Raw genomic sequence first — 23,259 nt, forward strand, 5'->3', positions numbered from 1 at the left:
ATATAAGACATTACAGAGGCGCGCCGCTTAATGAATTTCGCATATTTCTTACGTTTCACTAGTGGAGACCGCAAGTATAACTCTACCCTCCTTCGCGATTGATTCTCTGGAGTTTCCATGCCCTTTTGGTGGCATCGTTAAACTTTTCGTCCGCGACCAAATCGTGTGGATGGAAGCGGTGAGGGCGACGTGATGGCGGGTATATTCAATGTAACGGTGAACTGGTTGCAGTCCAGGGTTAGCCAGCGGACGGCATGTATGATAACCTCCATCCTCCCTGCTCGAACTTCCTCGTCACATCACCACCATCGCTCGTATATTCTAGGTACCATCACCCTCTGCAATGCGGGATTTTTTGTATGCCGCGCTGTTTGGCGTGGGTTACGCCGCGCAGGCGGTGCTTCGACCCGAGACCTTCGCGGGCGGCGACTTTGACATCTTCCAGAGCCCATATTCACCCTCCCATTCGGTCCGGATCCGACAGCAGAATGAGTCAATCTGTGAGGCGGGCTCGGCTCAGTACACGGGATGGCTGGATGTCGGCGCAAAACACCTGTTCTTCTGGTACTTTGAAAGCCAGAACGATCCAGCCAATGACCCGCTAACCCTATGGATGACCGGTGGACCTGGTTATTCCAGTATGGTCGGCCTGTTCCAGGAGATTGGCCCTTGTTTAATTAATGAACATGGTAATGGAACCGTTCCCAATCCGTGGAGCTGGTCTCGGAACTCCTCATTACTGTTTGTGGACCAACCCGTTGATGTCGGCTTCTCCTACATCGATGAAGGCCATGACCTCCCGCGGGACTCCCAGGAGGCCGCCGTTGACATGCACCGATTCCTCCAGCTCTTCGTCTCCGAGGTCTTCCCCCATAAAAGTTCCTCGCCCGTCCATCTTTCGGGCGAGTCATATGCTGTAATATCTGACGACCTCTTCTTGACGCACACCAAACTAACGTCGGTCTCCAGGGTAAATACATCCCCCATCTTGGGGCCCAGATCCTGAAGCAGAATCAGCGCTATCCCACGGAGCCCCAGGTCCACCTGCAGTCGTGCCTGGTGGGCAACGGCTTCATGTCTCCCATGGACTCCATGTACGGCTACTGGGAAACCTTGTGCACCACCAATCCCGGCGTTTCCGTGCCCGTTTTCAACGAGACCCGGTGCGACAACATGGCCGCCAATATGCCGCGGTGCATGCAAGTCGCCGAAACATGCGTCCGACATCCGGATCCTGCGCTCTGCCAGGCGGCCTACTCCGTCTGCTATGAGGGAGTGCTCGGATGGTACGAGGACGAGGTGGGCGAGGGCGGTCGCAACCGATTCGACAGTACGTCAAGTAATTCCCCGACACCCAAGGCTCAGAGCACCCTAATCCCAGTCTATGAACAGTCACTACCCCTTGCGAGATCGACGACGTTTGCTACGTTCAAGCGGCCCATATCCAGCAATACCTGAACTCCCCTGCCGTCTGGGCCGCCCTCTCACCCCCCAAGCAGATCACCGAATACAAGTTCGTCTCGGACAATGTGATTCAAGCCTTTGACACCACGCCCGAGGGCATGACGTCCGCCTCCGATCTGGTCGTGTTCCTGCTTTCTCATGGGATCCACTTTCTTGCGTATCAGGGGAATCTTGACCTCGCTTGCAATACGGCCGGAACTCTTCGATGGGCCAATGCACTTCGCTGGAAGGGCCAGGTCGTGTTCGAATCAAAGCCGTTACGCCCCTGGATTCCAACGGCGATCGGCCGGAATGAAACAGTTGGGACAGCCAAAGAAGTCCAAGTGCGGGTAAACGACCACGGAGAGACAGTACGGTTCGCGTTGGTGACAGTGGATGGGGCGGGTCATTTGGTAAGATTTCTCAACCGACATGCGAATGTGCAGACGTCTGATCTCTACCAGGTTCCCCAAGATCGCCCGGATGTGGCGTTTGACTTGATGCTGCGGTGGATCACCGGTGCCCCCTTTATTGTTTCCTGATGGGGTTGTTATCAGTATACTATAGGATATTGGATACCTGCATCAGGGCGCCGAGATCGGCTCAGTTAATCCATTTCATGGCCGATGTTAGCTGAAGTGAGCTGAAGTGCATACAGAGAACTTTATTTCAGACTATATAGAGCTTCTGCTGGACTCTGCTAGCTCATATATATATCCCTTTTGTTCTTAAAACATAGTCTATAAAGTGAATACTGGATGTGCATGTGTGTGTGTGTGTGTGTGTGTGTGCTGAAAGCTTTGGGAAAGAATAGAAAGAGAGAGGGAACGCGGTATTGTAGCCATCCCTCACGGATACTTTGCTCTCCTGTCAATCACCATGAGTAATAAGTAGAACGGTCTCTACTGGACCAGATGTTCTATACAAGGATGGTGGACATTCTGAAAATTACCATTTCGAGCTGTTTGAGTGCATGGATAGCTTAGGCTGGGCCTCCAACAGGCTGTGGGTGATGAGGTTCAGGATTGGTCCTCACCAGAGGACTCAAAGGGAACAGTACTAGCACAAGCTACTGGACCGCTTGGAATTCACGTAGTGGGTTTCAAGCTCAAACAGAATCCTCCTATTTACTGGATTTTGTATAATATAGCCTCAATACCTTCTCGCTTGGGTCCCTTTAAAGTCATCTCAGCTGTCACCGGTAAGACTGTACAAGCGTACAAGCCCCCCCTTGGGAATGGCTCAACATGAGAAAGACCAATGGGATGCATGAACAGATTGAGCAGTATAGGCCACCTCCGGGGAGCATTCAATGTGGATAACAAGCGTGATGGCATGCGTATGCTGCACATCCAAGAATCAGGATCTCCAGGGCCATAGACAATCCTCTGGCGAGCCTTTGGGCACAACTGTTTGTCAAACGTGATGACCCTATTCAGGACGAGTTGGAAGAAGTGTCGAGCTTATGACAAGAACACCCGTGCAGATCTTGATGAGGGTACCAAAGTTCTCTATGTTGTATACAACTTGTGTTAGGGTCCGCAGACAGTTTAAAATTTGTGTCATTGTGGATGCTCAGGACGAATGAATGCCATCAAGAGAACAAAAATCAAGAGACTCTCTCTCTCTCTACCTACGTATTGCATGCAACTAACTAACCCCCTGAGAGATCAAAAAACATAAAATGAAAAAAGAAAGGCCCGAACCCGGGATCGAACCGGGGACCTCGCGCAGTCAATGCTTTGGGTGAACCCCTGGAGTTGTTGTTAGTATGTTGATAAGATGATTGATCGGCGATAAAGGGAGTCTTACTAAGCGCGAATCATACCACTAGACCATCCGGGCAGTTGATGTCTGTGTTCTCTGATTAAGGTTATCTGAGAGGAGATAGCATTGGTTCGTGTCATGCATACTTCGAACGAGTGGGAAAACCCAAGGAATCAAAAGTTGGATAGGAAGGACAGGGAGGTGATTTGCGAATATGGTACAGAATACCTGTCCCTGTGTGTATCTATACACTTGGCTCTAGGTACATACATAGGATTTAATCCAGTATCTAAAGTTAGACTTGCCTGACTACGCGATCTACTGGCTTAACGGGATAGTAGAATCTCCATAACAAGACCAGTAACCAGCAGATCTCATCCACGAGCTCGCGCAAGACAGCAGGGTGTTCTTAATCAATATGCCGTGAGCCGTGAGCAACAAAGACAAGTAAAACTTCATCCATTACATTCTAGCAAGATATTAAGCCGTGCTGCAAATCCGGCGTCTTTTCTAGGGCCCAATATTATATTAGGGCTGTCTCATAACTTGTCTATTCAGTATACTATGTACAGCTGTGTCATCTGTTCCCTGTCATAAGAAGGTCGTAGCTTACTGAGCTATCATCCTGAAGCATCTCGCGAGCAGCATCCAACTCACATGGCCCTCAATCTCTCCATGAATGACCCGTCAAGGCGAGAGGGCATCGCTAGGATCCGAATGGTTGAGAGCTCAAGTCAAATATAATAACACCAATGCCCTCCCAGAGATGGGTGACCTGGGGAGAGAGAGCAGCCCCCAGTAAACAAGAGATCAATAACTTGACGCACGGCTACATAATCCCTGGAGCGTGCTCATCTTTGCAGTTCTCCAATATTGGATAACTCCGAAGTGTGTTGGGAAAGGCTCAGAAAGGCCCGGACATCCGCTGCTGCGTTCTGAATGATCGTAAGACAACCTCCGCATAGGAAGTCTGCGAGGATAATGTAGCAACTGTCACACTGCAACAGCAAGTGTTAAGGTGAACAGCGGCAGGTCGTACACTCCGGCCCGCACCACAGATGGAGAACCAGGCATCACCGATCTATAACGTCAGCAGCGTGCAGAAGAAGTAAGAAGGGAAAATATGAAACAAGGCAAAAAAAACATACAACAGGAGGGATTCGCTGGTGGTCACCCACCCAACTACTAACCTCCCGGCGTGTGGCTTAAGTACGGCTGAGCGGACGGGAAGCCCTGTTCTCCACACCCTATGGTCGTATGTATTGTTTTACTCTAAGCAAGGGATTTTATGGGGCAATTTAATTTTTATTGTAGTGTTACTATCATACTGGTTTGCTATAGGACTGTAAATACAAAAAGGCTATGAAATACAGTCTGTTGGCAGTACAAAGCTTCGCTACGTGATATCTAATGTAGAGACTTTTTATCATAGTACGGTGGATCGTCCTGGACACCCAACAATGATATATATATATGTAGCCTAGGCTCTTGTGCCAATCTTGTAACAGGTGGAAAGGACCCCAATAAAAAAACAGAACCGAACCCAGCATGGGTATCCCTTCATGAAATTGGACACCAAAGAGAAATCTTTGGAAATTCTATGAGAATGTTCTGAGCAACCGTCAGTAAATTACGATAAAAGCGGGAATGAACATCCCCATGTCCACTACCAGAAGGGTCACCCATCTGATGTCCACCATAGTATCTTTTAAAGACTTGGGTATCAATGATAAAGTGATCGCAATGGAAGAAACTGGAAGACAGTGCAGACACACCAAGAAAGGCGCTCAGTGGCCGAGGTAGTCAGCCCAAGCACTCTCAGATATGGGTGCTTGGGTTCTCTCACAACATTGCAGATGTTTGAATGATTGTTCTATTCCAGGAAGGCCACAGGTCTCGAACATTCGAGTAATCTGGAAACTTACTATAATTCCAGCAATGCAGTCAACCATTAGCTGATCTTGGAGAGTTCTGATTCCACCAAGCCACTTTAAAGATGGGGGCGAAAGGATGGGTGATCCGTTTTTCGTTTATGACATGCTGCAAACGCGTAGCTTTGCCGCCTGACGTCCAATAATCTCCTGAAGCTATGCAGATCTATGATCTAAATACATATCTTGAGGTTCCTGGGTGACATGGTGTTCTCTGGGCGTCGGCTTCGCCGACGCTATCGGCAAGCTGCCGACCCTCAAGCCAACCCTCCCGGAGCGAGCCGATGTACGCTTGATGGTTTCTCATCGGCTAACGGTCCACTTATTACTTAACAAGGATAATAATCGCCCTCGATTGATTATACACTGCTGAATCCCTAAGGATTAATTGTTCTTAAGCGAAAGGTGAATTCGGAATCGCCTTGTGGAGCACTGGGCTCGTCAATACGGCCTCGTAAATTGTGATATGCGATCCTTTGCAACGAAACGACTAACTACTGCAGAAGGAAGGAAGGAAGGTTACATGGAAGAGAACTTCATCTTACCCCCTGAGTGGCTTCGAATAATAGTGTATTTAGAATGATATAAAGGCGCTGATGATGAAGATGGCGAGCTTGAAAGGAAGCATCTCAATTGTCCATCTCGTCTCAACAATCCAAGATGCATCATATGCGCACTTGGTTGGCTTCGTGGCTTATGCTACACGCCCAGCAGGGACTGTCGCTGGTATTCGAGGAAATCAGTCACTTGCAAGTAGAACCGCATCCTCTGGCTGTGCGTGGCTCTGGATACTCGAACCTCGATTTACTCAAGCAGGACTCGTTCTATTACAGCGGTACGTGCGAGTTTGGATGTTAAGATAACCGTTATTAATAAATTATCATTGCTCTTAGGAGAACAAAATGGCCAGTTATCTCTCGCCAACTTCACGGTCTCGCTTACCGGTGAACAAGAGAGCATCGTGTCCATGGAGCGGTTTGAGGACCTCCTCGAATCAGTTCACTGCACCAACACTACTGTTGCAATGAGCTTCAAAGAGGAGCAAGCTTTTGCCTATACGGAGCACACCTGGCAATGGGTCAATGAAATGGATGACCACAGTCTTGTATTGGTACTTGGAAAAGGCTCCTGTGAATGGAACGCCAACCGGCTTCCATTCATTGTTTCCAGTGTTACGTATGACGAGACCACCAAGACAACAAAGCTCGAGGGTAAAAGCTCAAAGTGGCACGATATCGCTCATACCTATGAGCTCAATATAGGCAAACATAAGGCCTCTTCCGCAGCTAGACGTGATATTGACCGATCCGCATCTCTAGACTTCAACCACGTGATACCTGTGAAAAGCGGGAAACTTCCAGAGGACAGCATTGACGTTACCTGGGAATGTGCGGATTGTAGCACTCAAGGAGCTTTTGAGCTTGCTTTTCACGTGAAGACTGTTGCTGGGATCCCCAGGACGGGAAGCTTGAGTCTTAGCCCTAACGGTGTATCAGCCACCTTTATGCCACGACTGGCAATCGATGGTGACATCAAGGACCAGAAAAGTGGAGAGATCGATATCGGAAGGATACCCATTGCGGGCATCTCTATTCCAGGCGGCATCCTGAACATTGGACCTCAGATTGTTTTCAGCCTCGGATATAACATGGGTCCAGTGACTGGCTCTGCTACCATCACGGCTGGAACTACGGTCAGTCTCGATGATTCGGCTGAGGTATCCATAGACCTTGAATCCCGTAGCGTGGAATCAGATGGCTGGACGCCCTCAGTTCAGGCAACTCCTGTCTCGGTTGACGCGGAGATCGAGGGCGAGATTGCGCTCTATCCTAAAGCATCATTGCAGATTTCTGCCCAGGTGATAGGTAACACATCCACTCAACTGATAAATAATGCAAGCTAACATAAACATAGGCAAGGGAGTCGAGGTGGGCCTGAATCTGAAACCAATCATTGCTGCAACCATGGCTGCTATCCATTGTCAGTGTTTGGCCGTGTACATCCCCTGGTGTTAAATTACTGACAGGTCACAGCGACTGATGGGGCTTGCCCTGATGACCCCAAAAACCGCGAGAATGGCGTCACGGTCGACCCATCTGCGAGTGTTAGCCTCAATTTTGAAGCCACATTTGGTAACAACGATGGCCAACCGGATGTTGATTACACTCTTGCTGTACGTGGCATGCAATACTCTAGACAAGTGCAGGCTAACCACTGGACGAACAGGAATATACTGCGCCACTTGAATCACAATGTTACCCTGTCGGCCCTGAACCTAGCAGTACTCCGACTCCCTCTGGCAGTCCAACACCATCCAGCAGTGCCCATCCAACATCTTCACCAATTCCACCCTCAGTTTATCCAACACCGTCTACTACTCCTTCGTCGGTTCCACCAAGTTCATCAACACCCCTTTCCTCATCGATCCCTCCGCCCTCCTCGTCAGCAACTCAGCCAACCAAACGCGCACACCACCACCGACGAATGGGCTCTCATCGGCGACATGGACACTTGTAAAGGGACCCCCTCTAACGACTATGTGCACCAGGGAAGATAATCCCCTACTGCTACATGTTGCTAGGCTCGGCTAATCACGCTCCATCCTGGACCTGCTTTCGTTTTCTTTCCTTGTATTCTTATCATATATCCTTTTTGTTTCCTTCGCTGTATTATACAGAGACATTCGATTTTCTTTACTCCTATTAAATAACTCAGATTTTGCTTTTCTATTTCCTCAACTGGCTCCTAAAATAGTAGGGACTTGACAGGTTCAACTACGCAAGATACAAGACTAAAGATAATTCAGAAAAATAAACTTCTATAAAATGCAAATCAATAAACCCAAACCCAACAGTGTCAGACAAACAGCGCCTTAGAACTTCCAGAAATTCAATCATAATTTTGACGTAACCTGCCAGCGATCTCAGCAACTCAGACCCTCCGCCAGACAGTAACCATGCTCCATGAACATAGACCGATATGTTTTAACTGACCTGTCCCACAGTCGTGGATTCAAATCCCCCGTTTGGATGGATCAGCACCTTTGTATAGCCGTCCTCTCTTTTGTCAAACTTTTCGTACGCAACTTCCGCATGGTCAAGTCTAATTTCATGGGAGACGACAAAGCTGGGCTTTGCCTTGCCGGCGATGATCAAGTCTCGGAGGTACCGATTGTATGCTTTTACATTGCACTGGCCGGTGGCAAGAGAGAGACCCTGCAGCAAGTTAGCAATGTAAACAAGCCGATGCCAGGGGCAAAACACTTTCCTTCTCGAAAAGCTTTCCAAAACTGAGACTAATCGCCCCCTTCGCGGCGACTTCATCAGATGCACCTGGATCACTAGGTGAAAAGAACATTAGCTCCTGGAAGCTACCGTAGGGTTTCGGCGGGATGGCTAACCTTGGCACGTAGAGTCCAGGAATTCCCATGCCTCCGCAGGCCCTCGTGACACGGATCATATTCTCAAGCACAATGTTGGGTTTCTCCTTCGATCCGCTGGTGTCTACAGCCTGGTAACCGACAGCGTCCACGGAGCGGTCGACCTCTCCGCCATTGAGCCGAATGATCTGGTCCACGGCATCGCCCTTGGTGAAATCAATTGGCGTGCAGCCGATTTTCTCTGCAACAGCCAATCTCTCAGGAACACGGTCGACAACGAACACGCGAGAGGCTCCGCGTAATTGGGCTGAATAAGCTGCCATCAAACCCACGGGGCCAGCACCGAACACAGCAATGCTTTCTCCTGACTTGAAGCCGGATATCTCGACACCATGCCAACCTGATCGTCCATCGTTAATACAAAGGCTCTGTGTGGAAGCGACCGTCGGGGTCTTACCTGTCGGGAAGATATCTATGCCACTATGTTAGTAAAGAACAAAGGGCAAAAAGGGAGGTAATGAGTCCGGGCGACTCACCGGCGAGAAGAACAAAGTCGGCTTCGTGCTCCGTGCCTGGCGGCAGCAGCAGAGCATTAAAGTCTGCATAGGGAACACGAATGTACTGAGCCTGGCCTTCACATTCCAATCAGATCAGCTCGCCGACATTTTGTCTTGGGGCTCATTTCAAGCACATACCTCCGCGATACGGGCCCATAGCCACATAACCTGGTTGCGGTTAGCCAAGAGGAATCCCACCCATCTGTGTCAAGGTATTACCATAAGCGCCGCCTGCAAACCCGGGGTTGACACCAGTGCAGAACGCCGTTTTGCCTTCATCACAGTTGCGGCACCGACCATCCGCAACATTAAATGGCATGACAACGCGATCGCCCTTCTTCAACAATGTGACCCCTTCGCCTAGTTCCTCGACAATTCCCATGTTCTCGTGACCTTTTTTGACCCATCAGCAAATGACCGTCATGCTATTTCCATGTCTTCATACCAAATGTGATGCCTGGCTCTGCGGCAGTTCTTCCTTCATACATGCTGCGTAATCCATAAGTTCTCTGCGCATTGTTTTTGCAACTCCCCACCCCCCAAAGTATACTTACTGCAGGTCAGAGCCGCAAATAGCAGCCTATATCATGCGTTAGTATGGATCCTTGGGGCGTGATATGGTGGGTGACCCACCGTCGTGACCTTGACAATGATGTCGTCCGGATGTTCCAGCTTGGGCATGTCGACCTCTTGGACCTGGACCTTATGCGGTCCCACATAATTCACTGCTTTCATGGTAGTTGGGGCCATTGCGACTGGATTGGAGAAGAGAAATATGACCATTCAGGGTGCAAAAGCAGGTATCGTTTGTAAGGAGGAGACCGCGGTGCGATCGATAGGCGTTTTTATACTGGAATAGCTACCCCGCATCGCTATCAGAACAGGTTATAATTAACCCCATACAATCAACTGCATAGAATTGCTTAGTATCATTTAGTTTCCCCTCACGGCCAAGCAGTAGGAGATAATCTCCGTAAAAAGTGAGGTGGAGATCGCTCTGCCATTCTCGGCATCTTTCCCCGTGGCTTGATGGGGAAAAATTCCCCCACCGAGATGATCTCGCGAAGCCCTAATCGCGACAATGGCGTCAACGGACCCGCTGCGTGGTTCTTTACTCTTTCGATCGTGCTTCTTCCCCTCATGCTTGCTCCTTGCTTTTTTTCTGGAAGTAGAAATAAAGCATCTTCCCCAGCCTGCAATGATGTCGCGCATTGAAGGCAACACCAATTCTTACTCCTCTTCCACTTTGGCCGGCTCAAAGACTTGTTGCGACTACGCCGCGAACAACCACGATGTCACAGATCCTCCGGTTCCGCTCCACGTGGGGGGTTGACACAGGCGAGAACTACGAGAACTGGCAGAAATGGCTTCCGACTTTGAAAGACCAAGGCTACGGTAGGAGACTTGAGACTCCCCCGGGGGAGCAGCAGTGGACTAACGGGGTTCTGTCCGCTCTTAGTGGGAATCGAAGTTGACATAGCTCCTCTGCCAAACATATCAACCATCCGTCGGCTTTGCGATGAAGTCGGCCTAGAAATCTGTGTGATGTGAGTCTCTGGAATATGAGAATGCTCGCCCAACGTACCCTCACGGACCTACCATATTTGTCAAAAACAACACTAACGCTACAACCCAAGGATCCATTCCAAATGGCCCGGTTATGCAGGTCCCAAGCCGGTGGGCCTGACCCCAACAGATCATCTTACAAACTACCGAGCCCAGCTCGAGATCGCCAAGACGCTTAGGCCGTTCAAGATTAATGCACACTCCGGCGAGTACGGTTCCCAAATCATGCTTAATCTTAATAATGAGAAATGGCATTGACCACGAGAACAGTGACGGGTGGTCGATCGACCAGTCTGTGGAATTCTTCACGGGCACTCTGGCCGTCGATGCCGAACTCGGACTGGCCGGTATGGTGAGCCACGAAACTCATAGAAACCGGGCATTTTTCAGCCCCTACTCTACTGCAGCAGTCCTAAAAAGAGTCCCAAGGTACCACAAGCCATCCACAATTAGATAATCAAAACCAGTTAGCTAACACAACGATCCAAGTCTGCAAGTCACGGCCGACTTCTCCCATTTCGTTGTCGTCTGCGAGCGCCTTCTGGACCAGGGTGAAGAGGACAAGGAGCTCCTGCGCACCATCATTCCTCGTGTTGGTTTCCTTTTTCCAGACAAGCTATCTTCCAGTTCTAACACATCGTCCCCGCTAGGTGACCCATATCCACGCAAGAATCGGAACCACGCAATCGTCCCAATGCCCAGACCCAACTAACGACGTGTTCACCGAGGAGAGGCGATTCTTTGAGAATTCCTGGAAACAGATTATCCAGTCAATTGCCCAACAGAGGTCATCTCCAGTAACCTTTGTTCCCGAGTATGGGTATGTGGTCCGAAGTCGTCGCTATACATCTCAGACACTGCGTGTCCCTCCTGTCCAGACACGTTGTGTTGTGTGCGTTGCTAACGTATTGGGTGATATCTAGACCGTTTCCGTACCACCCCTTCGGCGCTGCTGCTAGCTACTCCGACGTTGCGGATAGTGAAGGGCGTCGCCTTCAGACCCTCTTCGAGACGTTTGCTCAGGAGGCGACCTCTTCGTGAACGGCGGTGCTGCATGAATGAAACGAGGAATGGGGCAAGATTAAACGATTCAATTATTTTTTTTATAGATCATAGATCAGATAAGATCGGAATATGAAGACATGGCTACGCAATTGAACTCTGATAGTTAGTGAATTTCTGCATTTCAATCCATCAATTATAGCGGAGTATAACGAGGATAGAGAAGTATACTAGGTACCTACTCGTGTCATGTATATTCTAGAAATCAGATTCGGTTACCGGTCAATCGTTTTTGTCGATCAACTCGCCCAATAAATAGGAACATCAAAGTATGTTAAATTTTATATAAACTTAGATTGTCTTGAATGCTGTAAGCGATTAGCTACTAGTATAAGCATGGCCGTAGGTTGTGGACATGGGAAGATGAGAAAGTGATTTCAAGAACTAAAAAGACGAAGAAACAACAAAAGTTGAGTACTACTCGTAGGTTATATGCTCATATTCGCCCCATTTAGTAGGTCGAGAAAGACGTGCGAGTTACAAAAAATAGCGTCAGACAATGGTCTCATATAGTCCTCTGCCAATAAAAAGTGCGTCTAGAGTTGGTTGTTAAAACTAACTATTCACGCCAATAGTCTGTTCCATATGGTATATCGGCAGAGATAGATCTTACTAGCTTTTCTTTTGTTTAAGAATAGATTAGATCAGTTCAATTTGATTTATTAGACACCCTAAACTTTGAATCCAAATCCAACCCAATTACAACTCCATATAAGACAGCCAAGGGCTCAGATCGGCAGCCAAGCAGGCATCACTGAGCTCCAAATGCTGATCATCTCTCAAACGCCGTAAATCTGTATGCCGTGCGCTCACTTTTCCGAACCAACCCTAATAAACTCCCAGACGGTCCCACCCTCTCGGTTCACATCCACCGTTAACTCTCGGTCGTTTTGGCCCCCGATTCGCATCGGAAAAAACTCGCTCCAGTGCTTCACCAGCAAAATATGTCCACCGGTTGGGTGCTGCCGCGCACAAAACCACTCCCACTCATCATGCCGTTCGGCCTTGGCCTGAAACCGCCAGTGGCTCTTCCGATTATCATGACCGATATACGTCCCCGAGACCGCGTTATAAAAGCCGAGCCACATCCGGTCGTTCTCCACACAGTGCCAGTGACTGCCACGCCCGTACTGGTATAGTACGCTGTCCATTTCGTGTGCTTCCGGATACATGCCCAAGACACCCTTCTCTAGGGCTATGACGAGCTTGGTTGCCGGGTCGCGGATGATGTACGTGCCTCCTTTCCAGGGACACACCCCCACGGCACCTTCGCGCACGCTTGAGTAGCGCGGTAGGTCGAAGTCGGTGTTTAGGTATGCAGGCATGGTGCCGTCATATTGCGGTGCGCTGTACTCATCGCTGGAGAAGCGGGATTGGGTGTCGTGTGTCGGTGTGTTGTATCCTCCTTCGTCTGAGTTGACGGAGGATGACTGGGAGCTTCTTCGCGTGCAAGCGTCCATATCGCGCTCGTTCTGGATCTCCATAACTAATCCTGAAGCGGTCGGCGCTCAAGATCCGCAGCCTCTATACCGCTGTGACCTGAGTATCATTTCCTCGGTCACAAAAACATAGAAAAAGGCGGGGTAAAGTGGAGACCTATCCGCGCGCTAAGCCTTGTCTAGGCCATAGTACCGTCATAGTCCCTTCTACTAAACCTAATTCAATCGAGAAAATAGTCATAGCTTCTTAATTTTATATTCATCATAAGTGGAGCTTCGACAATCGCGAAGCATCAGATCCAAGCCATTTCGTTATGGGGCAATCCTCTGAAGGCATTTGTGCTACTGTATACATATGCTTTGTCTGTTTCTGCGTACAACCGGCGGTACCCATCAATCGAACAATTCAGACAGACGCTCCACAGCCTGTTCCAGCTCTGCAGTTGAACTGCACGCCGCAAACACAAAGCGATCGTGTCTCACAATGACATATCGCTTTCGAGGTAGGACATCCCACATCAGTCTTTCGTTATATCCCCGCGGCACTGGTCGATTCTTGCACAGCGGGGATAGCGCGAATTCATCGCCCGTGGCAGTGCGGAACAGGTTTCGGGGCAGCGTCCACATTTCTTTGGAGCTCACCACCTCGCAGGCAGTACGAGGCACAAAAAAGGTCGCCTCACTGACCGAAAGCAGAGGGGTTCTGCGGCTGACTCTCTCCAGGTCCACATTGGCATCGTCCAACTCACCCAGATCGTCAAGTAGAACAACAAGTTGGAACAAGCTTGATTTCCCCGTAAAGATGGCATCGTCAGTAAAGTGCACGGTGTGGCCTTGGGTCAAGGAGATGCAATATGCTTGAGGGAAGCAAAGGCCGCCTTTCAACTCCGGCATGAAAGGCATCCCTGGTAGGTGCGTGTACTGCATGGGACCGTTACCCCGGGGGCCAAGCTCCAGCCAGTGCTTGAAGTTTGGGATTAGCTGGATGAGCCATAAGCCCCAGTTGCGGGTAAAGTCGTGTACAAGACTTTTGCCCGCCACCATCTCCCCGTTACGAACGGTCGCGGCTAAGGAGGCATCCAGCTGCTGCTTTCTCTCCAAGAACCATCCTCTCAAATGGCTACGGTAGTCCAGTTGAGTTTGAGATCTGCAGATCAGGGCTAGACGCCAGGACAGCGCAATTGCATCGCGGAAGCCTGAGGCAATTCCTTGCCCTCCAACTATAAGAATTCGTCAATATTGTTTCAAGAAAGGATGGATGATGAAATCCTACATGGCGGAAACACATGAGCTGCATCACCACAAAGAATGACCCGGTCCAACGCCCACTGATTACAGCTTCGGGCAGAGAAACGGAACGGCCTGGACCTCAGAACTTCGATACAGTCTTCGGGAAAGCCCACGTCCTCTTGCAGTCTAGGTCGTCACATTAGCAAAAGGATAGATTGGCCCTCAAAGGGAGGAATGACCAACTCACCCAAATCGGCTACCAGGCAACGTCAAGTAGGGGTATACTACTTCCCGTACCTTATCTCGCGTAGCCATTTCGTTATCGTTCTCTCCGTCCGCCACCACAAACTCAAATCGCCACAGGCGGTCTTCAGGAAGGCCAAAACGACCGCATACAGCAGGCCGCTCGTCGTTGCAAAGGAAGCGAAAATCAGCTGGGAAGAAAAGATCGTAGACGTCCTCAGGGGTATATCCCAGATCCCAGAGCGGGAACGTAGGGTGGCTTTTCTGTGAAGGCAGCTGGATCTTCCAGTTCAGGGCAACCCAAGTTTCTTGATATTTCGACCTGCGTTCTTGTCAGTACATTGAATCCGGAGCGCCAGAGAGAGAAAGCGTCTACTTTTCCGCCCATTCCATTTGGATGCCTTTAGGCTCCAAATACATCTTCCGGGTAAAGCCCGTTTTCCCGTCCGCGGCAGCGAGGAATTTCGAGCGTATTTTCTTTTCTGCGCCCGAAGCATCGGTATATGTCGCATACACCCACTGCTCGTCTTCGGATATCGATTTCAACGTGCAGCTGCTTCTCAGCTCGCAGAACTCGCTTTCCTGGACAGCCGACCGAAGGTGCTTCTCGAGGACAGGCTGTTTGTGGGCAAGCACGCCAATATGCCCGGTATTTCCTTCTGTCTGATAAATCGTTACTCACAGGTCTGACATTTTGCTGGGAATAGAGTTCATTTACCGACGCAGTGTCAAATTGCAGAAATGGCGACTTCTGCAGATTCTGCTCTTTGCCGCCGATGAATCGGACCTTTTGTATGCCTTGGCCGGTCAGGCTGGAGTACTGTTGATTGAGCAGACGCTGAACTTACAAGAACCTATCTCCGTGAAAATATGCTGGTACAAGCCAAGACCTTGTAAATATCGAATCCCATCGTCATCAAGAGCAATGCCACGAGGATCCGTTGTGATAGCGGCTTCTTTCTCGATGACAATATTTGGCACTCCAAGTCTGCCTAGGTAGGCTGATAACATGGCACCAGTAGGGCCGCAGCCGCACACCAGAATCTCTGTGGTTTCCCACTCGTCGGAGGATGCCATGATCGAATTCGAGAAATTCAAGGTTCAAGCAATTCAAGGGAGACTTCTAATAGTGTAGTGAATGCGAAGTGAGAGCCACAACTTTTGTCCGGCTGTAAGCAGTTGTTATAAGATAAGGAATCTTTCATATTCTAACTCCAATGTGGGAACAGTGGCTGTTTGATGCAGATCTCGGGCTCCACATGATCTACTCGTCTTTTTACAGACGTTCTGCTGTTTTGTGGCAATTCCAGATGAGACAGGGCTCGGAGGTGGGATCTATCATGAGCTTCGATGCGGATTCCGGAATAACGGATAAAAGACGACAGAAAAGTGACCAGTCGGTATATGCATCTTTCTTCTTTGCCTCGCCCGGAAGTATGATCGATAGCAACCCCACGTAGATCACACAGTGTCGGCACTGTGGCAAAGTGTTACCTTTCAGTACACCATATATCCAGGCCTATACTACATGCATATAAAAACGTCACCGGTGGGGATTACAGTGGTGCGGGAGGTTGGCTGTGGTGCCAATATTAGCCCCACCGTTTCGAGATCAGGATACACCATGCGTGGTATAAAATTACTCTCAAGCCCATTTTCAGCGATACACAACTAGACACAAGAGGTCTATTTTCATCTGATCTCACAATGGCTACCGCACCGACACCAAACCACGGGGCATCGGTCCCAGATACCGTGGCTTTGGCGGATACTGAGTCGCAGTCAACTTGGTTCGAGAAGCGACAAATCAACCCGACAGACCGCATTCATCTGCAACGGCTAAGTCATATGCGATATCAACACCCGTCTCTAGATGAGATCGAGCGTTTCATGCTGGGTAATTCTCCAACAATTCTTCATACTCGTGAACCACGACTGACTTGCCTCAGATTTTGGAATGCAGATTGCGAAGAAAACAGAAGAGGAGATCTGGTTCAAAGGCTATGGGCCTGATCCGTACGTCTATTATGCGCGCAAGGGGCCTAAGAAGTTTCTGGGTGGCGCTTTGGTAGCGCAGAGCCAGGAGGACTTTCTCAAGTATGCTTTCAACTATCTTCCTGCTGATTCCCCTCTCTGCCCCCAGGGAAGAGATCTGACAAGTATTTTGAAGGGCCTCGAAACTCCCGAGTGCGGGTCCAGTCCAAGATCTAGCCGGCGCGCCTGGTGGAGGTTCCATCGTGACCATAACTGATCCGGAGGGATTCCCTTTTAATATTGTCTATGGACAACAAGCACCCGCGACCGAGACAAAATACCCCGAACATATTATCTTGAATTACCCAGACGAGAAATCTCGTTGTCGAAAATTCAACCGGTTCGACCCTGGGCCTGCTGCTGTTCATAAGGTAGGGTTTTCTTTTCGAACGCTGTCTTCGTTGCATTAGCTGATCACCACACAGCTGGGCCACTTCGGACTCTGCACACAGCAGTTTGACACATTGCTGAGTTTCTACACTTCAACCTTCAACATCGTCCCGACAGACCTGCTGTATGTTGAGAAAGACAACAAAAGACAGATTGTCACCATGTTCGCCCACCTTGACCTAGGAGAAGCTATGTCGGATCACCATTCATTCTTCCTGAGCGCTAATCCTCAAGGATCCCATGTCCATCACTGTTCCTTTGAGGTACACGACTATGACACGCAACACCTGGGCCATCAGTGGCTTGCCCAGAAGGGTTACAAGTCAGTCTGGGGAATTGGTCGCCACGTTCTGGGATCTCAGATTTTTGACTACTGGTGGGATACCACTGGAAATATGGTTGAGCATTACGCCGATGGAGATCAGGTAAACAAACATACGCCGGTTGGATATGTACAGGCTGGGGAAGAGTCATTGGCTGTTTGGGGCCCTGATGTTCCTTCTTCATTCCTGGCGTAAATGCTTCGCCTGTGTTTTGTCCCATTTTGATTATTTCTCGAGGATCATAAATCCTCTTGGTGTTCGGCGTACCCGATTGATCTGAACATACTTTCTCAATATTATGCTGGCCAGTGAGTATATGAGTTATGTCCGCTTATGGTTTTGTTGATGCGAAAGTAGGTACTCTGATTGCCTCAGTGATAGTTCGACCTATTCAACTAGGTCTTGCTGGCTGTATGAATAAACTTTCAATTCACAGGAGGTATAATGATCCTTTCTAGTAGTCAAGAAGTGCTTGGCAGCTTTTGCCCGAATCACAGAATAGTAAACCCGCATTTATACTTGAGTAGTCCATGTTCCTGCCGGGCTTATGTTAAGAAGACTGGCGCGTGTGCTAGGCCGAGAGTCTATTGCCACAACTGAGACCACTGACCCGAGCGTGAGATTGGCGTACGGCGTTTTGAAATTGATTGTCTCTGAATCATATGGCAGCAGGTTAATTGTGCATAGCCACATGAACTTAAAATAGACACAAATGAAAATCCCAATGAATACTTTGAAGGATGACGGGTGTCTGGCTGCCTTTGCGTGCACATGATCGCGCTTGGATGGTGACAAGCATTGATCCCACATATCCCATAAATCCCACAACACGCCTATCATCCTCCCTACCGAAATCTTGTATAAAGCTCACGCGGTGGCACTTAGCCGTCTACTTCAGATTTAAAGACTGCAACAACGAGCCCATCATGTCCGCGTTCAAGAGATTGGTTCGCTTTAACTACCGCACACAGGTCCATTATGGTGATCTTATCAATGTGGTTGGAACCCAATACACAGTTAGGAGGTTGGAAGGGAGTCTTTCTACCAGCCTCAAGAAAACAGGAGATATTCTAACTGTTGGCTCGGTATGCCAGCTGCCATATTACATCAATGGTCAGTAACTGAAGTGTATCATGTAGCTCGAATGTCCAATCGAAAGCACGCCCATCGTGCAATGTATCGGGGTAAATTACAAACAACACGCAACAGAAGCAAACGTGAGTAATAAGGGTTCCACCAGATAGGCCATTTCATGCTAACAGTGTCTATCGACAGTTACCAATCCCCAAATACCCAGTAGTCTTCACCAAGCCAGCAGATTCGCTCGCCGGGCCGTTTGAGACGATCGAAATCCACCCGGACGCGCGCGATCAACTCGACTTCGAGGGTGAATTAGTCGTTGTCATGGGGAAAGATGCGAAAAACGTCGAGGAATCTGAAGCACTGGACTATGTCCTGGGATATACAGCGGGGAATGACCTTTCCGCGCGAAAATTCCAGTTGCCAGAGGCCAGCGGTGGCCAGTTTTGCTTTGCCAAGTCGATGGACAAATTCGCACCAGTCGGTCATGCTATCGTCGCAGCGCACGAGGTCGTCGACCCCCAAGCGCTCAAATTGATTACCAGGGTAAATGGTGTGGTGAAGCAGGAAACTAGTACTGGGGACATGATCTGGACTGTTCGGCAGATCATAAGTCATCTGTCGCGTGGGACGACTCTCCGCAGGGGCACCATCATCATGACTGGAACCCCAGCTGGTGTGGGCTTCTTTCGAAAGGAGTTTCTCAGGCATTCTGACGTCGTCGAAGTGGAGATTGAAGGACTCGCTGCAACTAAGAACCGTATAGCACACTACTAAATGGATATCGTCGGAATGGTTAACTTTGTGGGGCTTATAATAGATACCACACGTGCATATACCAGATAGGTCCACATGTCTGGGGTACTCGTCTTATTAGACTTCTCGTCCTGTGAGATCATATAATCCTTATGGTCTTCCATAGTAGAGAAGGAGAAAGACGGACCTCTGAGAGATCTGCCACGACCCACGACCTTCAGTGGATCAACCGCTGGAGGATCTCCCAAGATTGACTTCCATGCTTTTGACGCTGGCTGAAGAAACGCAGGACCTGATTTGATGCATTCGATGAGATATTTATATCGACATATAACCTATTCCTGTCCGAATGTTAATTTACAGAATTATAATCCCATATTTAAGCTTGCCTATACCACTATCTAACACGCAACTGATTAACAGCTACTCCAGATCAAACCCTAATCTCACCCGACTTCACCTGGACCGCAGTCCCGCGAAGCTCCACGCTCTCCACCTTCGCTCTATCCTCCCCGTTCACCGTAACCGCAACCCCAATATCGCTCCTCCTCCCCATTTCCACCCCCTGCACAATATCATAATCAAACGCGATGTCACTCGCCCCCCTCGCCCTCGTCAGAGTCAAATACGCCGCCAGTCCACTGGCCGCACTCCCGGTGGCCGGATCCTCAAAGTTCCTCAAGAACATGCGCGACCGAATGACCGTCTTCCCCGTCTTCTCATCATAGACATCCGGAACAAAGAAATAGAGGACAATCAGCCCGTCCCCCTCCCACCCGGCATCCAGATACCCACCTGCAGACACGGCAGTACACGGAACAACCTCGCCACTCACCGGCCCCTCCGCGGCAGCCAACGCCTCCAAACTGGGCAACTGGACATGCACCTGACTCATGCCCTTGACGATCGAGAAGACGGGGAATCCCTCCTCGTCCGCTCTATCACCACCGCCGCCGCCGCCCAGATACGCCCGCAGCGAAGGGTGAAGACGCAGCAGCTCCGCCAGCGGGAACCGGCGCGAGTGGATGTGCACATTATGCGCGATTCTTGCGGCCACGGTGCCCGCGTCCGGGACGCGGGTCATGGCGAACGGCCCCGCTTTCGTGATGAGGGTTTGCACGTTCGTGCGGTCGGCGGCATCGGGCGAGAGCTCCAGGAACCATGTTACGGCGCCGATGGTGGGGTGCCCCGCGAAGGGGAGCTCTTCGGCTGTGGTGAAGATGTCGATCTTTCGAGCCGTGTCGGAGGGAGAGTGTGGGTGCACGAAGATCGTCTCCGGGTAGTTGAATTCCCGGGCTATCAGTTGCTTTTGTTCTTGGGTGATGGCATTTTCGGGGGAGTTGGGGAGAAACACTACGCCGAGTGGATTGCCGAGGTAGGGCTCCGCAGTGAAGACGTCGAGGGTGACGAAGCGCAGATTTTGGGGCATGATGGTGGTTGGATGGAGTGGAATGGTTTTTTTTCGAGGTGAGGATGGTTGGTGGTGGGGAAGATGGTTGATTTAATGGGTTCTTTCCTAACTGTTTGTTTGACTCATTGACCTCATTGACACGGCCCGAAACCCTGAACTGGCGGCATTTCCGGGGCCCCACTCGGTGGGATTCTGCTCGGCATCCACGTTCGTTCGTAACAGTATCATGGAGATGTTCTATTGGAAACAGCGTCGAGGGTTCAACTTATGTACATAATCTACCCGAACTCATTGATGGAGTTCCTTTATCAGCAAGTCGAGTACTAGATGACCAAGGTCCCATCACCAATACTGACGGGGTACTGGTCCAAGAACGTAGGATATCCCATGTCACTCATGATTGGAATGTCGGGTGCCCAGTCCGGGAATTGGCTGAAAAAGGATTGGTCCTGGAAGCCCAAGAATCCATCCACAGCCGCAGGATGATCGGCGGCGGATGGACACGAGGTCCCGATATCTGACTGCGGGACTGACGGCTGGTCTGATGTCCCATCGCGCGCATGTTGCTGATCAGAATGCTGTACCTGCTTGCGGGCCATGGGATACGTGCCCAGTGGGTTCAAGATATGCTCCAAAGTAGACTGGGACGGTCTAGTATGATCACTACTGTCTATCGGACTAGGTTCTCTTATGGAGCTAGTTGCTCTGCGCTCGGGGGGTTCGTGGGAGAATCGTGTGTGGAAGTGCCTCAGCGCCTGAGTGGCTGACTCGTAGTACAGGTCTGCCTTGATGTACCTTTGCAGGTACTTCAGGATTGTGACGTTGGTCTGCAATATACCCTTGTAGTCACTGTGCGACAGGTGAGGGAGCGGGGGGTCGGGCTCTCTCCATGACGAAAGGCTGGTGACCAGGACGCTGCTGCATATCTGCGCGTGTACCGCATAGGGCAGGTCAACGATGCTCAACTTGTGGCAATCCCAGAGATCTTTCAGTAAGGATCCAATATAGACGGCCTTGCTGATACAGGTTCGATGGCAGAGTCTGATGAACTCAACCGGAGCGTTTTCCCGTATCCATTTAGTTGCAGTATTCGGAAATACCAGTCTTGATACACCGATACGGTACAAGTCGTTGAATGTTTGGGCAATGAGAATATGTACGCCGAAGAACAAGTTTAAGCGGCCAGACGCCTTGAAGATGTATATATTTTCCGAAGACATTTTGAGGCTGTCCGGAATGGACGCATCGAGCTCCCTGATCTCACGATCGAGCTTATGAAACTGAGAACTTTCCGTGACTTCCCAGGGGATTTCCCCCTCCAAATGCTTGACATATTTCAAGATCTTGGAGCGGATAGCCATTGCTCTAATGTAGTATGCACGGATATCGAGATTCCCCGCTGCGCCCACCGCTGAAGAGTCAGCGAAGGGAAGTAGTTTGCCCCTGGTCAACATTTCTGTATTGCATGGGGTGTTACGTACAAACAGGTCTTCGGAGCAGGGGAGCTGCACGTAAATATCGCCGGACGGTATTAGGCAAAGCTGGTTGATACCACATTCAATCGAAGCATCGAGGAGAAAGCACGCCCAGAGAACGCGCCTCCTGGTCTCCTTCGCAGCCCATGACATCTTACTCTTCCGGCACAGGACGTCGTCATCATACTCCATGTTCAACTGTAGGAGTTGAACTTGTCTCGCGATGAAGCCTGAGATAAGGAATCCCTTGGCGTAGTCGCCAACTCTCAGGTAATATTCATGGAGCAGGACCCCAGTCATGAGACACTCAATTCGCGGACTCCCAAAGCTCGAAAACATACATTGTAACGCGGCCTCTGCCCAGCCCCGACCGGCGTCGAAGAATAGCACAGCAGAGCTAGGGCCATCCTCCTTAGAAGCGATCACTCGCGCGCAGTAAAATGGAGCAGCCAACGCACACATGACATATATCAAGCCAGACATCTCGGTAAAGATCGTCTTTCGGTCCTTGAAGCGCTCCATGAAGGTCGGAATATGCAAGAACCCCATGCAGCGGACCGTGTGGATGTGAGCGAAGTAAATGTCAATGAGCTCTCGCACCCGATCGATTGGCGGCAAATTTCTCATGACCAGCCATGTCGGGATCGCATGCGATGACCCCTGAACGTGAACCTCCTCTCGCGGGTTCGGTTCCTCCTCAAAGAAAGAACAATGCAGGCCCTTTTTAGTACATCGGGTGCATGCCGAGCCGCCCGAGCACTTGGACTTGGTTCGCTTGCATTCTAAACAAGACCGGAGGACTCGTCGGCGCTTAAGCCCCGCCTGCGTCACAGAATCACTCGAGGTAGGTCCATCGTCTGCCACGGTGGTATCCGTGCCAGCTTCCGTGGTATAGACACACTGCTCGCCAAGATTGCGGCAGTTTCTGCAAAAGCCCGCACTGCGGTCACATTTGATCTAGTGCGCGATGAACGTTAGAGGAAGTGGATTAGTAGACACGTGTTTGATATACGGCTTGAAGCTAGTCGGGACACGTACCTTCCGCCGGCGGCAGATCAGGCAGCTAGCAGGCTTCCTCGACCCGCCCATGGCCCGGCACTATCAGGTGGGTCGTGAGGACGAAGTTCTAGGTCCCGCGAAGAGATCGGTGTCCAGAACACTTTCTTATACGGG

The 23,259-nt window shown here is 50.1% G+C and overlaps 10 protein-coding genes across 10 annotated transcripts; 5 read left to right on the plus strand and 5 right to left on the minus strand.

The window, feature by feature from the left end:
* Positions 1-343: 343 nt before the first annotated feature.
* cp8 (putative carboxypeptidase Y) lies at positions 344-1,985 on the plus strand (the record flags this gene model as incomplete). Its single annotated transcript, XM_022530646.1, has 4 exons — positions 344-916; positions 970-1,330; positions 1,393-1,856; positions 1,908-1,985. The coding sequence occupies 4 exons, from the start codon at positions 344-346 to the stop codon at positions 1,983-1,985; spliced, it is 1,476 nt and encodes a 491-aa protein (XP_022393120.1).
* Positions 1,986-5,801: 3,816 nt separating this feature from the next.
* Positions 5,802-7,732, plus strand: ABOM_003517 (uncharacterized protein; the record flags this gene model as incomplete). The annotated part of the gene is made up of 5 exons (XM_022530647.1): positions 5,802-5,976; positions 6,035-7,006; positions 7,056-7,121; positions 7,175-7,314; positions 7,424-7,732. The coding sequence occupies 5 exons, from the start codon at positions 5,802-5,804 to the stop codon at positions 7,730-7,732; spliced, it is 1,662 nt and encodes a 553-aa protein (XP_022393124.1).
* A 393-nt stretch (positions 7,733-8,125) lies between these two features.
* ABOM_003518 (glutathione-independent formaldehyde dehydrogenase) lies at positions 8,126-9,827 on the minus strand (the record flags this gene model as incomplete). The annotated part of the gene is made up of 9 exons (XM_022530648.1): positions 8,126-8,356; positions 8,403-8,481; positions 8,542-8,992; positions 9,057-9,152; positions 9,216-9,245; positions 9,297-9,470; positions 9,523-9,566; positions 9,632-9,657; positions 9,711-9,827. The coding sequence occupies 9 exons, from the start codon at positions 9,825-9,827 to the stop codon at positions 8,126-8,128; spliced, it is 1,248 nt and encodes a 415-aa protein (XP_022393121.1).
* A 542-nt stretch (positions 9,828-10,369) lies between these two features.
* On the plus strand, positions 10,370-11,684 carry ABOM_003519 (sugar phosphate isomerase/epimerase family protein; the record flags this gene model as incomplete). Its single annotated transcript, XM_022530649.1, has 7 exons — positions 10,370-10,472; positions 10,537-10,624; positions 10,715-10,852; positions 10,914-11,072; positions 11,133-11,235; positions 11,294-11,463; positions 11,567-11,684. The coding sequence occupies 7 exons, from the start codon at positions 10,370-10,372 to the stop codon at positions 11,682-11,684; spliced, it is 879 nt and encodes a 292-aa protein (XP_022393122.1).
* Positions 11,685-12,514: 830 nt separating this feature from the next.
* Positions 12,515-13,189, minus strand: ABOM_003520 (uncharacterized protein; the record flags this gene model as incomplete). Its single annotated transcript, XM_022530650.1, has 1 exon — positions 12,515-13,189. One exon carries the CDS (start codon positions 13,187-13,189, stop codon positions 12,515-12,517), a length of 675 nt encoding a protein of 224 aa, XP_022393130.1.
* A 348-nt stretch (positions 13,190-13,537) lies between these two features.
* ABOM_003521 (putative monooxygenase) lies at positions 13,538-15,694 on the minus strand (the record flags this gene model as incomplete). The annotated part of the gene is made up of 6 exons (XM_022530651.1): positions 13,538-14,364; positions 14,418-14,560; positions 14,622-14,939; positions 14,994-15,280; positions 15,336-15,415; positions 15,466-15,694. 6 exons carry the CDS (start codon positions 15,692-15,694, stop codon positions 13,538-13,540), a joined length of 1,884 nt encoding a protein of 627 aa, XP_022393129.1.
* A 540-nt stretch (positions 15,695-16,234) lies between these two features.
* ABOM_003522 (2,4,5-trihydroxytoluene oxygenase) lies at positions 16,235-17,559 on the plus strand (the record flags this gene model as incomplete). The annotated part of the gene is made up of 4 exons (XM_022530652.1): positions 16,235-16,514; positions 16,567-16,714; positions 16,788-17,022; positions 17,077-17,559. Coding segments are annotated over 4 exons (1,146 nt in total), but the record flags the coding sequence as incomplete, so codon positions are not given.
* Positions 17,560-18,290: 731 nt separating this feature from the next.
* Positions 18,291-19,221, plus strand: ABOM_003523 (fumarylacetoacetate hydrolase family protein; the record flags this gene model as incomplete). Its single annotated transcript, XM_022530653.1, has 3 exons — positions 18,291-18,449; positions 18,504-18,581; positions 18,640-19,221. 3 exons carry the CDS (start codon positions 18,291-18,293, stop codon positions 19,219-19,221), a joined length of 819 nt encoding a protein of 272 aa, XP_022393131.1.
* A 412-nt stretch (positions 19,222-19,633) lies between these two features.
* Positions 19,634-20,629, minus strand: ABOM_003524 (PhzF family phenazine biosynthesis protein; the record flags this gene model as incomplete). The annotated part of the gene is made up of 1 exon (XM_022530654.1): positions 19,634-20,629. The coding sequence occupies one exon, from the start codon at positions 20,627-20,629 to the stop codon at positions 19,634-19,636; it is 996 nt and encodes a 331-aa protein (XP_022393126.1).
* Positions 20,630-20,934: 305 nt separating this feature from the next.
* On the minus strand, positions 20,935-23,175 carry ABOM_003525 (Zn(II)2Cys6 transcription factor; the record flags this gene model as incomplete). Its single annotated transcript, XM_022530655.1, has 2 exons — positions 20,935-23,043; positions 23,125-23,175. The coding sequence occupies 2 exons, from the start codon at positions 23,173-23,175 to the stop codon at positions 20,935-20,937; spliced, it is 2,160 nt and encodes a 719-aa protein (XP_022393125.1).
* Positions 23,176-23,259: the final 84 nt, after the last annotated feature.

Source organism: Aspergillus bombycis (assembly GCF_001792695.1).
Source record: "Aspergillus bombycis strain NRRL26010 chromosome Unknown contig00009, whole genome shotgun sequence".
NCBI lineage: Eukaryota > Fungi > Ascomycota > Eurotiomycetes > Eurotiales > Aspergillaceae > Aspergillus > Aspergillus bombycis.